Consider the following 16,042-nt stretch of genomic DNA (forward strand, 5'->3'; position numbering starts at 1 on the left):
AGGAGGACTTGTGGCACCTTAGAGACTAACCAATTTATTAGAGCATAAGCTTTCGTGAGCTACAGCTCACTTCCTCAGATGGGGTTCTCACCCTTTTTCTTTCTGAGGCCCCTCACAACATGCTATAAAAACTCCACGGGCCACCTGTGTCACAACCACTGTTTTTCTGCATATAAAAGCCAGGGCCGGAGTTAAGGGGTAGCAAGCAGGGCAACTGCCTGGGGCCCCATGCTGCAGGGGCCCCCTGTGAAGCTATAATGCTCAGGCTTCAGCCCCATGCAGTGGGACTTCGGCTTTCTGCCCTGAGCCTCAGAAAGTCTAATGCTGGCCTTGCTTGGTGGACCTCCTGAAACCTGCTCATGGCCCCACATGGGGCCCCGGACTCCTGGTTGAGAACCACTGTGGTAGAACACACACTTGCTTTTACCTGAGTTCTTCATGGGGAAGTCTGTCTTTCTTTGCACTGTTGAAGGCAGCTCATTTATTCGCAATGACAGCTGGCGTTTAAAGGGGGACATCTTCTGGCTAAGGGCAGGGAAACCTCGGAAAGAGCCTTGCCTAGCAAGTTGCTCTATAGGGGCATGCCTTCGTGGGATAGCATGGGGATGATTCATCTCTTTATCTATAGAAGCAGTGATGTCAGCAGTGGGAGAGGTTGGGGAGCCAGGAGATTGGGCAGTATTGCTGGGTGTAGCACTGGGAGCTGCTGCTGTTTTCACTTCTGTTTCAGCTGTGAAAAGAAAACAGAACATAAAAGTTTAGGAAAGTGAAGCACTGCTAAACACTTTTCCTGGGTCAGCAGTATTGGTGTGTTTTCAGAGGATAAACTTGCTGTAATTATAGTTAAAACTGCCTTTGTCGCTCAAAGTGTTAATATTACAACAGAAAAATCAGTTCTCTACAGCTGTTCATTTCACCTTTGGCAACTGTTTGCACACACGTGTATTTAACACTAAGACAGACCATGCACTTTACATGGACAGGCGCTGTGTAAAATGTATATTCCTTTTTAGCTGCTTGGTGGTGGGGATATGTCAAGTGTTCCTAAACCAATAGGAATTCAGTTTTACTTCTGGCTCAAAAAACCCAAAACAAACACACACACAAAAGCTTGTAAGATTAAAAATACAGCCCCATTCTTATTTTATAAACTTGTGCAAAATTGTGAGGTGAACAGCATATGGACAGAATTGTTAGTGTTACTTCTATTCAATTAAGTCACTAAACAATTTACATGTCCCAGAAAGCCAAAGTCTCTGGTTTACCTCAGAACAGGATGAAGAGGCAGATTTTCAGTTGTATTTACCTTTCCAGACAGAGCAGCTGCCAGTCACTAGTTACATTTTCACCAAAAGCTGCTCAAAGTAAGAGCACAGATACTTAATTTTTTGTTATGTCACTTGAAACCTACTTCCTGGTGAAGCAGTGGACCAAACTTAGTTTTGGACATGTAGAAGTTTAAGCCCAGATTAGGTCACGAGTGAATGCACTTACAAACTAATGTCCACATATCAGATTGACAATACTAAACCACTACAACAATAATTCCGGCCTAGGAGGCACTCTTTACTAGAATATTAGATGTGCTACAACTCATGATGGATGGGATATGGTATAAAAATGCACCTCTCTAGCTGTGGCATACGTCATTTTTAGGAGAATTAAACATCACTAAGTAGAGAAACCAGCACGCACAGAACCCTCTCAACTGTACAGTGCTGCTGCTTTCCAAGCACCTCTTAAAACAGTGAATTTCTTTCAACAGGCTTCAACAGAACAAATAGAGAGATCTGAAAGACAAACATTACTTTGGAGATATCTAAAGTGGTAAGTATTAAAAGAAGGAACTTACTGGGCTGTCCCGCCCCCTTCAATTCCTATTAGCCACAACTACTCAGAACGCTGTTCACTCAACTGAAAAAACTTTAATAAGTCTTCCTTGAAAAAGATTTCACACCTTGAGGCATGATTTCTGTGATTCATGCCCTGGAGTTACATTGACTTCTGAGTTAAAGCTTCAGTTAGTAAGTTTTAAAATTGATGTATCAGGAATAGTGGGTAGCTGATGAAGACTACAAGATATATCAAGATTAGGGTTTAGCAAGTTCAGAGAGGAAGTATGAAACTTGTTATGGGAGTTTTTATTAGAGATAACTTCTACTGAATTGTCAGACAAACAATGGAGAATACTACTTTTTGTAATATTACTAGGTTACTAGAAAATACAGAAGGCCCCAACTCATTTTATAGTTTATTTATTTGACAAAAAAATTGGGGTCTGAAGATGGAGCCATCTTTACACAAACCCTAAAACATTCTAGACCCTTTAACACCTTTACTTCAGGTCCCTCATTCTGACTGTGCAATTCTGTATAACCCCATTATCACTTATTCATCTGACTAATGAAGAAAACGTGACAAATGCAACTGACTCAAAGGATACCTTTACATCTCCAATATTTTCTCTTTGGGTATAAAGCCATCAGTTTTCCAGCAAATTGGACAGTATCATCAAAACCAGGGAGATATTTTTGGTCTAAAGCCAGAGTTTAAAACTCTTCAAAAATGGCTGGATTTTATATTTTTTCCTTACTGATTTTTTTTTTTTTTTTTTAAAGCTTTTTAAAAGTCCCTGGACCATTTTCATTATAAATCCCTTTATCCTGGGACCTACCATCTTCCCTCTACAAGACACCTTTTAACCTACCTGCTAAGAAAAACAAACAAAAAGTAGAAGCTTTTTCTAGTTGCATTCACACATGGATCAATGTTTTGTGATTTTCTAGGGGGGCATGTAGGGAAGTGAAGGCAGCTGGGATCATTTCATATCTTTACGTGGACATTAAATGTTCAGCGAATGACAAGCATGCTGCACTATGTGATTAGCCTTGTTTTTCCCAGAACTGTAGGAGTTTGTGGAGAAGTTAATCCTTTATTCTCTGCATAGACTATGAGTCACTTGTACAGATTGTCCATGGTAAGCAAAAAAATCACACAACTTGCAGTCCTTTACCTTTAGCATCCTGTATGTGTCTCATTATTTCCTCTCTTTCTGCTTGCTCAGTAGCTGTGGTGACCCTGAAAGATCCCTCTCTTGTGAATGTGGTTCTGCTGGCATCAAAGGTGGCAGTCACTCCACACTCCTTCTCTCGTTTTTGCTTTCGCTCCAGGCATGCTGCAAACGCACAGCCCACAGCATGACTCAACCGTTCCCCCTGTACAAGAAGACATTGCATCATATAGGAACTGGCACAACCATACATACATGTGTTTTGTGTATTACTCAGTGATAGTTGCCTTTCCCAAGAAGAATCTAATTAAGGAGCCTCAGATAACTGCTAGGCCTGGTCATACTGCATGGGTTTAAATTAACCCTTTGCGTACAAAGACTCTTCTGTTACTACACAAACATTGCTGGAAAAGCCCAGCGTAAGAGTTTTCCAGATATGCTGTTTAGTTCAACTGCGACTAAGATACTAGTGGAATAATTTGCCTTTGGGTTCAACTGTGCTCAGAGGGAACTCCGTAAAGCCATTTTTTGGAGTAGCAAGCACTCAAGTCCAAAAGGTTGCCACTGTTACAGAGGTAGAAAATTTTCATAGGGCTCTCTCTGGCTCACAAATCTTGAATACTTGTTCCTGTAATGACCCTGACTGCAGACCTAAACTAGTACTTAGAGGCAGACTTTTTGAAAAATAGCTGTCCATAATATGCTCAAGATTAAGATTTACAATGGTTCCATAACAACCCCAGTTTTACTAAACAAAGAACAGGCTACTGTGATACAAAAGGGAGCTTCCCCACATCTTATCCCCCTATTTAGAAAATGAGAGGCCAGGAAGGGAGGTTCATCACAACAGCAGTGAAACGCTAAGAATCTTCATGACTCAGTCTAGTTTGACCTTGGCTGGCCTGGATGTAGGCACACAAAGTTATTTTATTATTGTATAAAAAGCTTTCAAGCCTTCTAAAAGACAACTCCAATATTACTGCTGATGTCTGGAATTCAAAAAAACTTACTGTCCTATAAGTTGCAACAGAAGTAACCAGCTTCCCAGTCTCCTTTTAATTTTTATAAGCCAAAGGTTATCACAATTTATGCAGTTTAATTTTAATTCTGAGGATCAGAATTACTTTGCCTTCTATGTGCGTTTGCACACAAGAGGCCTCAAAACACTACCAAGTCTATAATTACCCTCTATAGAGTTTTTACCTCAGACTGTCATTTCTATTTCAGTTTTCAGCTGTATACATTTTCAGATACAAGTATCTTCTGTCTTTATTTTTAAATGTGTAGTTCTGTTCTGACTGCCTTCCATTTATACACCGTGCTGGGTACCATCTCTCTCCATAAGATGACTAGGCTACCACAAATCGGGAAGCAAACAATTCAAACAAAAAATTAGAACTGCAACCATAGAATTGCAACCAAATAGTAATACAATATTTTGGTTTAGGGTAAAAACCCTTTGGAGAATATTCTCTAGATAAATTTAAGTTTTATTACATATAGACTTCAAAAATCTGTGGGGTGCAGCTCTTCCTCCTTCTAGCCAGAGCAGAAGCTAAATGCAGACCCTATCACACTCAACTTACTGTGTCCTTTACAGCCATGAAGCAGTGGCATATCCAACGCCGGGTAGTGCCATCTCGACAGATATAAGAGAATGCCCTGTCAAAATTTCGGTCCGGAGCACAGAAAGAAACCTTCTCTATTGTCTGATCAACTATAAGATCCTAAAGGAAACCCCCACCCCAAAAAAACAAGAGTGTAAACAGGTGCTTACTTAAAAAAAACAAGTCATTTTCCATGTTACCTACCTAAATCTCAGAGACATATGATTCTCCTTACTGTACGTTTTATTTAACTCCCTTGCTGCATTTTTGGAAGCTTGCTCATAAGATACAATGATCTGGAACTTCAGATGCACTGTAAACTGGATTGATCAATATAAATTTCTTTATACATTAATCTCTCATGTATCTCTACTAGTACATAAAGGACATCAGGGTCAGGGGAACTCTGCATGTACTACATGGATAGAAATGATTAGGAAAATGTGCTTTCCTGGCAGATTAAACAAAAACAGAATTCCAGGCTCACATTAACTGCTATGTTTAGTCAGATGAGCACAGGGTGCACTGCAGAATAAGACAGTAAAAATATGCATTTCAAATGGTTCACTACAAATTTCAGTTTATTTTCACTACGTAATGAATAATTAAACTGGTCACGTGCATGTAGGTCTCTCTTTCAGTGGACAAGTACTTGTCCAAAAAAGAACAGGGGTACCAAAGATTAGAGGCATTTTGATACAATGTAAAATCAAAGTCTCACCTTAGTTTTCTCATCTACAACTCTGAGTCCATCTGCCGAAACCCACAGGACTGCCTTAACTGCCTTCTTTCCAGTCTTTCAAGGGAAGAAAAGGGAAAAACACAGTATTACAGCAATGTTTTCAGATTGTACACCTACTTCCGCTTTCCAAGAACCACAATAGTAAGTGCAGATGAAGTCCAAGTTCAGTAGAGATGCCCAAAGCCAGATACTCAAATCAAACTGCAAAACATTCAGAGAACCAAGCCAAAGCCAGTCTTTCAGAAACACAATGCAAATGAGGGGGGCAGGGGAAGGGAAAGGAATAGAACAGGTGAAATTAAAGACAGGTTAATACTTTCATTTATAGGCAAAGAATTCAAGATTGAATTGTTCACCCATTTAAAAAGGTCAACCAAGAAAATTAAAAAGTCAGATAACACTAATGCATAAGGAGTTACACCACAGGTAGCTTCTATAGCACAAGTTTAAACAATGTAAGAATTCTTACCTGATCTTTCCACCACCCTAGCCCTCTCCCCCAATAATCGTGTGGCAGAATCACGGCATCACCTTAAATCACAGTATTAGAATCACCTGCAAAATGTTATTAGTGCTATGCACCTTTAATGCATAATACTTGCACTTAGCATTAACAGTAAATGTGTTCTTCAGCTATTAGCTATGCACTAAACGTGCAGGGACACTTAAGGAAATCTTTATTAAATCTTTATTAAAATGTTTAATATGTCTAGAAAGCATTGTGTTATAAGATGAAAAGGTTAATATTTTACATGGAGCACTTTGGCAAGCATCCAAAATTTGACTGTGGGAGCTTTTACCTGCTCTGAGTAGAGACCAACAGAAACATGGGAAGCTGAGAGGAAGAACTTGAAAAGCTAAAAGTGCCATTTATTTTTTGGATATTAAACTGTTTCATTTAAGAGAAAATAGCAAAATACTGCATAACACCCATCAGATAAAACAATTTTTAAAGAATGACATCTCACATTAGAGATGGAGCAGTTTCTCAGTTTAGTTAAAAACACCATTTTGCTGGTTGTTACTCAGAAATGCAGCTAGAAGAAAAATTTCTTTTCCAAAGTATTGCATTTTCCTACTCCTGACTAAAAAAGTTAAATAAAAAAAATAAAAAGGATCTATACTTCAGGTTTTCATGCTTACCTATCCTTTTCATGTCTCAGCCAGATAAACAATTTCCTTTCTTCCTGGTTTGTTTTATACACTAGGCTTCCATCACACCACAACGGTCAGTACTATAAACAGCCATCTCAGGGAGACCTTTGGGTATCACCCCTCAGGCCACTGCAATGGAGCATAGCAGCAGAAGTGTGGATGAATGAGTGATCTCTGGTGGCCTTCCTGTGTAAGAACTGCGTTTTTTAAAATGGTTCCTCTATGGCTACATCACGGATTTCCATGAGTTACTTATCCTCATACATAAAGCACCTGAACACTGCTGAAATCTATGATTCATCCCAATTTAAAGCCAATGAATGTTCCATTTATGCAATACTGATTTTAGAATTACAGTGTATGGATAGGATATTCTATTGGGTGTGCTGGAGTGGTAAGCCTTCACTTGTATTACAGTGGTTACATTATCAGAGGAAAGATGAAGGGGGGGGAGGGGAGAGGGAGAAGAGGACTTTGTAGTTTGTTGTAACTGCAACCGACTGTCCCTGATTTCTGAATCAGCGAGATAGAGGGGGAAGACCAGCACATTAAGATAAACACTGATTATGGTACCTGGAACTGAACTGTAAGGAAGATTAATTTAGAGGACTTCAGGGAAGAAAGCTATGGAAAGGGGCCCAGTTTTAAAATGTAGGTTATCAGCCAGGCTGAACAAACAGAAAATATTGCAATATATAAATAAATGATTTCTAAAATTCTTTGTTTTAGAAGGCAGTAAATATGGGATAGCCACACTCTTTGGGCCTGTGCTCCCAGCTCTCAATCAACAACTTCCATAACTTCAAAATTCTTCACAAATCTAGATGTCTCTCCTTTGACTTCTTTTAAAACGGATACCAGTTTCTTTTAAACCATCCATAATGTTAATCAATATCTTTGTTTCAGCAAATATAAAAGTCACGAAAAAACAAAGGTATGTGATGAAGCTGGGTGGGAAGAATAAGGAAAACAACTTTCTCCAAAGAGTAAATACGACCTCATTCCAGGAGAGTAAAGCTTCGGGGAAGGGTCTTTTCAAAATCTACTAAAGAAGCAAAACTTGATACAACTCTTTTTAGAAAACAAACTCAGCCATGTGCTTCTAGAAGCAAGCATTGATCCCAAGAAAACTATATCCTCATCCTTTACTCACATATCGCCAAATCCCAATTTAATGAAGCCATGAAACTCCTCCATGTATTTCTCAGAGTGAAGAGACTAGAAGATGAGAATATGTATGCCACTTCTTGCACAGCGCAAATTCAAGTTTGCCAGCATAAGACTGTCACCTCCTAAATCAAGGATTGAAACTTTCCTACTAGAGCCCACCTTTAAGACTTACCTCAAAAACAAATTAACAGAATTCATACTATAGTCCTTGCAGTCTGTATTCTAAATGTAGTGAAACATAGCCTGCAGTCTCTTAGCACAAGATGTTTGTTGTGCTATTTTTTATACCGAGTTGAAAATTATTCCGAAGGTTGTTGCCCTCTTATTCTATCACCTAGTCAAGAATTAGGTAGATAATGAAGCCCGATTATTGGAAGACTTCAGCAAGGAACTCCCATTTTCACTGGAGATCCTTGATAGTCTTTACATTAAAAATGGGAAAGCTTTGTTTATCCTTTTTGCACAGTCCCAGATCCTCTAAAATTCAACTAGTGACGTTCTCCTTTTCTGTCCCCTTAGAAGTGTGGACTTTCTACAGCTCTTCCATCTGCTGAATCCTTAGCCTATCCTTCCCAGCTTGGTTCAAAATACTAAACAGTGTGAAGGGAATGCTGACAGCATTCTTGAATCCTAACAAAGCACAAAGTGCAAAGAACTCCTCCCATAATTAGTGGAGCAAAATGAGAGGATTGTGTCAATGGTTAGAATGAAGATATGGGTATCTGTACATATGGCACTTACTGTGTTAGCAATATTTGGGGCTGCCAAGACAGAGTGCATGAAGTATTGACTCCACCATGACAGAAGACATCCTATTCACCAGGCTATATAGATTAAGTTGTGCCAAAGACCCCAGTGGTATTACATCAAGTATAATCAACAAAGCGTGAGTGAGCAAAAGCCAAAAGTTATAGGCACTGAAAGTACTAGACACACATATTAACAAGATATGCTGGACCAAAAGTCTCAACCTATGTTATTAGGTAACTCCATCTTGATCTCCACCAAGGATATATGCAGAGACTATAGCAGCCTCTCAACGCCACACAGGTAGCTTTTGGATTATATCAATGCTGTTAAAGTGCAGGCCCCTGACCAGGGGGTTACATCAATGCCTAAAAATGGACATCAGTAGTAGAAGAAAGCAGCAGACTGAAGTCAAGTTCTTTTCTAAAGAATAGTGTTTCTCATGGCAGTTAAGGTGTTAAAATTAAGAGGCAATATGGAATTACTGAGTCACATGTCTATATGCAAGTTTTGTGACATTAAAAGCTTTAAAACAGCAAAGTAAAACAATCCTGACCACTATGCACCTAGCTGACTCAGATACTGCAAAATAAAAGATTTCATTTTTAAATACAAGTTTCCAGCCAGTTAGATTAAGACAGATTTCTGAAGGTCAGCCAGTTAGCACTGCCTTAGACTAGAACAATAGCTCAGGCTACATCCAACACTTGGAGCTGGGGGTGTAACACTCAAAGGAGCTCTCATTGAGCTAGCACACTACAAATCGTAGTGTAGCCACCGCACCAGAGGCAGAGGTGAGCAGCAGCATGGACTAGCCACTCTGAATACAAACCCATCTGGACCCCACAGATTTGTTCGTAGAGTGGCTAGCCCATGCTTCTGCTCACAACTGCCTGTGGTGCTGTGGCTACACTATTTTTAGCATGCTAGCTTGATGAGAGTTAGTGTATGTCTGTGTGAGCCAAGAATCACACTCCTAGCTCCAAGTGTAGATGTAGTTTAAGGGTACATCTACACTGTAATTAGACATGTGGATGGCCTGTGCCAGCTGTCTCGGGCTCACAGGGCAAGGGCTAAGGGGCTGTTTAATTGCAGTACGGATGTTTGGGCTTTGGCTGCCAGGATCCTTCCACCTCAAAGGGTCCTAGAGCCCAGGCTCCAGCCCAAGCCCAAACATCTATATTGCAATTAAACACTTGCAGCTGACCTATCCAACTGGCTTGGGAAGGGGCTGTTTAATTGCAGTGTAGACAAACCTTAAGAGGTATGAGCTGCTTCCATTCATTTTGTTGCTGTGTCAACTCAAGTCTGAACCCTATACAAAAATACACAGATACATTTATAATTTCTATGCATATATACAGAGACATAAGAACGGCCATACTGGGTCAGACCAAAGGTCCATCTAGCCCAGCATCCTGTCTTCCGACAGTGGCCAGTGCCAGGTGTCCCAGAGGTAATGAAGAGAATAGTTAATCATCAACTGATCCGTCCCGTCGCCCATTCCCAGCTTTTGGCAAACATAGGCATATGCCCCTGACATATGCATGCCTACACTTTACACATAAATACACATGTGGCAGTGGAATACATGTGCTGACCATTTCACCTGAGCTTACTCATCACAACTCCACCACAGACAAGTTTTATTTTAAAAAAATTACACCCTTCCACCTATAAAGGCAGGACATTAATTTATGTGTTGCACAGCGCTCAGAAAATGAAGCTTTAGGAACTTTTAATGACCTTAAAATAGAATTTTCATACTTCATTTTATGATATGATTATGGGTTCAACGGGTAGTGATCAATGGCTCCATGTCTAGTTGGCAGCCGGTATCAAGTGGAATGCCCCAAGGGTCAGTCCTGGGGCCAGTTTTGTTCAATATCTTCATAAATGATCTGGAGGATGGTGTGGATTGCACTCTCAGCAAATTTGCGGATGATACTAAACTGGGAGGAGTGGTAGATACGCTGGAGGGGAGGGATAGGATACAGAAGGACCTAGACAAATTGGAGGATTGGGCCAAAAGAAATCTGATGAGGTTCAATAAGGATAAGTGCAGGGTCCTGCACTTAGGATGGAAGAATCCAATGCACCGCTACAGACTAGGGACCGAATGGCTAGGCAGCAGTTCTGCGGAAAAGGACCTAGGGGTGACAGTGGACGAGAAGCTGGATATGAGTCAGCAGTGTGCCCTTGTTGCCAAGAAGGCCAATGGCATTTTGGGATGTATAAGTAGGGGCATAGCGAGCAGATCGAGGGACGTGATCGTTCCCCTCTATTCGACATTGGTGAGGCCTCATCTGGAGTACTGTGTCCAGTTTTGGGCCCCACACTACAAGAAGGATGTGGATAAATTGGAGAGAGTCCAGCGAAGGGCAACAAAAATGATTAGGGGTCTAGAACACATGACTTATGAGGAGAGGCTGAGGGAGCTGGGATTGTTTAGCCTGCAGAAGAGAAGAATGAGGGGGGATTTGATAGCTGCTTTCAACTACCTGAAAGGGGGTTCCAAAGAGGATGGCTCTAGACTGTTCTCAATGGTAGCAGATGACAGAACGAAGAGTAATGGTCTCAAGTTGCAGTGGGGGAGGTTTAGATTGGATATTAGGAAAAACTTTTTCACTAAGAGGGTGGTGAAACACTGGAATGCGTTACCTAGGGAGGTGGTAGAATCTCCTTCCTTAGAGGTTTTTAAGGTCAGGCTTGACAAAGCCCTGGCTGGGATGATTTAAGTGGGAATTGGTCCTGCTTCGAGCAGGGGGTTGGACTAGATGACCTTCTGGACTAGATGACCTTCCCTTCCAACCCTGATATTCTATGATTCTATGAGTGCCAATTCCCAACTGAGTGAAAAGCATCAGTCAGGAAGTCCAAACTGAACATCGCTTCTAGAGAGCAAAACAGATGGCATTTCTTGTCTCTCGTGGCAAATAGGTCAACTGGAATGCCCCAAACTGGAAAGATGGACTTCAGAACACTGGACTTCTGAGACCCCCTCAAAACTCAGGGGAAAACACTTGCTAAGTCAATCCGCAAATTACTCTACCTGAGGTAAAGAATCAATCGGCTACCAAAGTAATGTTCTTCCCGATGCAAAACTGCCAGAGCAAGATCATCTCCTGACACAGAACACTTGTGTGCTCCTCCTTTGTCTGTTCACGTAATACATCGTGGTGGTATTGTCAGTGAGTATGTGAACCACTGAGCCCTTGGTGTGATCTTGGAAAGTGTGACAGGCACTGTAGATGGTCTGAAGCTCCAGGACATTGATATGCAGTGAAGCTTCCTGTTCTGACCACAGGCTCTGAATTTTCAGTGACCCCAGATGTGCTCCTCAGCTTCTTAAAGAGATGTCATTGACAATAATCCTAGTCGGTGGGGACCAAGCAAGAGGAATGCCCTGGCATACACTGCCCTGAATCTCCATCACCATAAGGTGCCCCGGACTGGTAGAGGAAGTTGGACCAGTCTGTCCAAGGGATGATGGGTCGGATGATTGACTGACTTCAGCTGCATCTGGAGGGGGCAAAGATGCAATCTGGCAAAATGGAGCATTTGTGTGTACAGTCATGTGACCCAGCAGCTCCAGGCACACAAACTGTAGTAGAGGGCTGAGCTCCAGACAAAGGCGACGAATCATCTGAAAATGTCTCAGACTACTAGAATCTATTAAGGCCCCAAGGAACTAGATTTTTTGAATCGTGATCAATGCTGACTTCCTGTTTAGGGTGAGGCCCAAGCAATCGAGTAAGTATACTGAGATGTGCATGTAAGAAAGGACATCTTTCATGGACTTGCCTCTCAGTAACCAATCCTCCATATATGGAGGATATGAATTTCCTTTTTCCTGAGGTTCACAGTCACCACAACCATACATTGGGTAAAGATTCAGGGAACTGAGTTTGGTGTATTGATAGTGCTGGTTCAACACAACAAACCATAGGAATCTCCTGTGGTTCGGGAAAATCACTACGTGGAAATAAGTATCTTGACAGTCCAGGGCAGCAAGCCAGTCATTGTGATTTAATGTGAGGGCAGTTGTTAGGGTGACCATCCAGAACCTCACGTAACTGATATATTTGTTAATTTTGCAGGTCTCGCCCCTCCCTTGGGCTTGGGAACTAGAAAGTACCAGGAATAAAACCCCCAACCCTGTTGCTGCGGAGGAACTTATGCCACAGCTCCCAAATCTAGCAGAGACTGAACCTATTCAAGGAACAGTGTCTCACGAAAGAGGTTGCTGAAAAGGGACGGGAAGGAAGGTGGGGAGAAAGGATGGAAAGGAACTAGATAGCATAAGCAATATCAGATCGAGTTAGGACCCAGCTGTCCGTGGTAATCAAGTCCCAAACATCGTAAAAACGAGCCATCTTGTCCCCAAACAGAGAGGACAGGAATGTAAAAATCATGACTGGATCGCTGCCCTGGATACACAAGACAAAACTGGCGCTTAGTAGATGCCAAAGGATGGGGACGGGGACAGGGACAAGTTGACTGGCTGAAACCAGAACCAAAAGGCATTTGCCTCCAGGACATAAGACCCTTTCCAGGGTAGTCCTGCTGCCTTGTGGAAAAAGACTGCCTAATGAAGTGCAGTGAGTGGTGCTGCTGCTGACTGCCATATCATCGCCTCTGCACCATCAGAGTATACCAGGGGTCACAGTAGACCACAAGCTAAATATGAGTGAATAGTGTAACACTTACAAAAAAAGCAAACATTCTACGATATATTAGCAGGAGTGTTGTAAGCAAGCCACGAGAAGTAATTCTTCCACTCTGCTCCATGTTGATTAGGCCTCAACTGGAGTATTGTGTCCAGTTCCATTTCAGGAAAGATGTGGATACGTTGGAGAAAGTCCAGAGAAGAGCAACAAAAATTATTGAAAGTCTAGAAAACCTGACCTACGAGGAAAGATTAAAAAAATTAGGTTTGTTTAGTCTGGAGAAGAGAAGACAGAGGGTACATGATTAACAGTCTTTGAGTACTTAAAACGGGGGTGGGCAAACTTTTTGGCCCAAGGGCCACATCTGGGAATAGAAATTGTATGGTGGGCCATGAATGTTCACAAAATTTGGGTTGGGGTGTTGGAGGGGGTGAGGCCAGAAATGAGGAGTTTGGGGTGCGGGTGGAGGCTCCGGGCTCGGGAGGGGGAATTGGGTGTGGGGACAGCTCTGTCTGGGGATGAGGAGTTTGGGGTATAGGAGGGTGCTCTGGGCTGGGACTGAGAGGTTCTGAGGGTGGGAGGGGGATCAGGGCTAGAGCAGGGGGTTGGGGTGTGGGAAAGGATGCGGGAAGGGGTGCAGGCTCTCGGGTGGGGCTGGGGATGATGGGTTCGGAGGGCAGGAGGGTGCTCCAGGCTGGGATTGAGGGGTTCGGAGGGCAGGAGAAGGATCAGGGCTGGGGCAGGGGTTGGGGCTTAGGGAGAGGCTCAGGGGTGCAGGCTCTGGGCGGCGCTTACCTCAAGCAGCTCCCGGAAGCAGCAGCATGTCCCTTCTCCAGCTCCTATGTGGAGGCACGGCCAGGCAGTTCTGCACATGGCCCCATCCACAGGCACTGCCCCTGTAACTCCCATTGGAGCGGGGGGGTCATTGGAGCCGTGTAGGAGTCGGAGGGGGCCATGACGCTGCTTTTGGGAGCCGTGTGGAGCGGCCTCCGACCCTGCGCCCTGGCTGGAGAGGGGCCATGCAGCTGCTTCCAGGAGCCGCATAGAGCGGCCCCTGACCCTGTGCCCTTGCTGGAGTGACAGAGAAGGGCAAGCCCCAGACCCTGCTCCCCAGTGAGAGCTCAAGGGCCAACTTAAAATGGCTGGTGGGCCGGATTCGGCCTGTGGACTGTAGTTTGTCCATCCCTGACTTAAAATGTTGTTATAAAGAGGAGGGAGAAAAATTGTTCTCGTTAACCTCTGAGCATAGGACAAGAAGCAATGGGCTTAAATAGCAGCAAGGGCAGTTTAGGTTGGATATTAGGAAAAAATTCCAAACTATCAGGGTGATTAAGCACCGGAATAAAATTTCCTACAATGATGTGGAATTTCCATCATTGTAGATTTTTAAAAGCATGTTAAACACACACCTGTCAGGGACGAGGACTAGATAATACTTAATCCTGCCATGAGTGCTGGGGGACTCGACTAGATGACCTCTTGAGGTCCCTTCCAGTCCTACAATTCTACGATCCCTAAAGAACGCAGTGAGACTCGCGGGGCAAGCAGACAGACAACAGTACTCTTGCAACAAGGTATTAGCATAGCTAGTACTACATATTTAGCACCCACCCCTGATGCTGGGGAAGGCATTGGTACACAGGTCAGCAGCAGTACAGAAGCAGAAGGCGGGATTTCCTATGGACATAACGTCGGTGCTGAGGAGTGTACCAGTGCCAACGAGGTCCTCTGTGCTGGGCCTGGCTCTGGCCTCAATTCTATAGGCCGCAGATTTGATGGACCCTGTGTCTCTATGACATGACCAGATGGTGTCGACGACATGGTGGAGGCTGTGGCCTCAAAAAAGTGCTGGACGAGTGTAGAGTCTGGAACAGACCGGCAGAGTAAATCTGTAGCCACCTGATATGCCACCGGCATGGAGACAGACAGTGTCGGTGTTGATGTCGTCAGTACCAGACTCAACGGACACCCTAAAGCCGGAACTGGAATCAACTGTACAGGTTCTCGGTGGTCTCAGCCTGGTACCAAGGAGTATCTGATGGACTTCCTCAAACCTGTGTGCTGAAAGTGGTATGGTGCTAGTCTGTACCCTTTTCAGAAGAGGAGACGACTCCAAAAGCCCTGAGATGGTCCTGATTAGTTTTATGGGACTTCTTCGTCAGCACCCACAGAGGGTGAATGGCTCCTCCATCTCTTGGGGGAGACTCCAGCACTGGAAAGCAGAGTGCCTCAACCACAGAGTCCAAAGGTGACCACTAATCAGATGTGGCCCTCAGGCCTTACAGCCTGCTTGAGAAAGTACTACTGCATGCTTAAGTCTCTGGCCACCTGAGTTCTTTTGGAACACAACTTGCAAATGGAGCACCACTCCTTAGCGTGTCTCTCACTTAAACCCTGCAAGTAACTTGTATAGGGATTGCTATTCAGAATCCCCCTCCCCTCCGACAGGCAGTGTTGAACACTGGTGAGTGCATCACACAGGGCAATAAGTATCCTAACTCATTAACTTCACTAACACTATCCATAGTATTACTGACTATATACATGGAGAAAAAAAAAACTCAGAAAATCGGGAGGTAGAAGACATGAGATGACTACCACACAGAGCTCTGACTCCAGCCATGGGTGGTGAGAAGGAACTGGGGGTGGGGAGCGGCTGGGGCAGCACAGCCTCATAGCTATGGGAGTGGCTACAGCTACAAGGCACAATTGCCACCCCTACAGGTACTGCTGGGCAAGATTGTCTGGCTCTAGTGCATTGGAATACGTGGCTGCATCTACTCAAAGAACTTTAGTTTTCTCCAAAGGTCTACTGAAATTAATTCTGCTTTTACTCCCCAAGCAAGGTGGAAGAAACTTCTGATCAGAGAATCTGCCATAAAAGCTTTTCCTCTTTAAGCAGTAAATAAAAACATTTTAAAATTCAAACCACTAACAGGTG

At 43.2% G+C, this 16,042-nt stretch overlaps 1 protein-coding gene across 12 annotated transcripts in view; it reads right to left on the bottom strand.

The window, feature by feature from the left end:
• Positions 1 to 16,042, bottom strand: part of NUMB (NUMB endocytic adaptor protein) — a 145,689-nt gene that overhangs the window by 9,179 nt on the left and 120,468 nt on the right. For 11 of the 12 annotated variants that reach the window (XM_073348543.1, XM_073348553.1, XM_073348549.1 and 8 more), the window contains 4 exons: positions 5,339 to 5,413; positions 4,597 to 4,737; positions 3,014 to 3,215; positions 428 to 730 (listed from right to left, as the gene is read on the bottom strand). In XM_073348543.1, coding sequence (XP_073204644.1) covers positions 428 to 730; positions 3,014 to 3,215; positions 4,597 to 4,737; positions 5,339 to 5,413 — 721 coding nt within the window. Of the gene's footprint in view, positions 1 to 427; positions 731 to 3,013; positions 3,216 to 4,596; positions 4,738 to 5,338; positions 5,414 to 13,141; positions 16,029 to 16,042 lie in introns of those variants that run through there. The other variant, XM_073348552.1, reaches the window with a different exon arrangement.

Source organism: Lepidochelys kempii, chromosome 6 (assembly GCF_965140265.1).
Source record: "Lepidochelys kempii isolate rLepKem1 chromosome 6, rLepKem1.hap2, whole genome shotgun sequence".
Taxonomy (NCBI): domain Eukaryota; kingdom Metazoa; phylum Chordata; order Testudines; family Cheloniidae; genus Lepidochelys; species Lepidochelys kempii.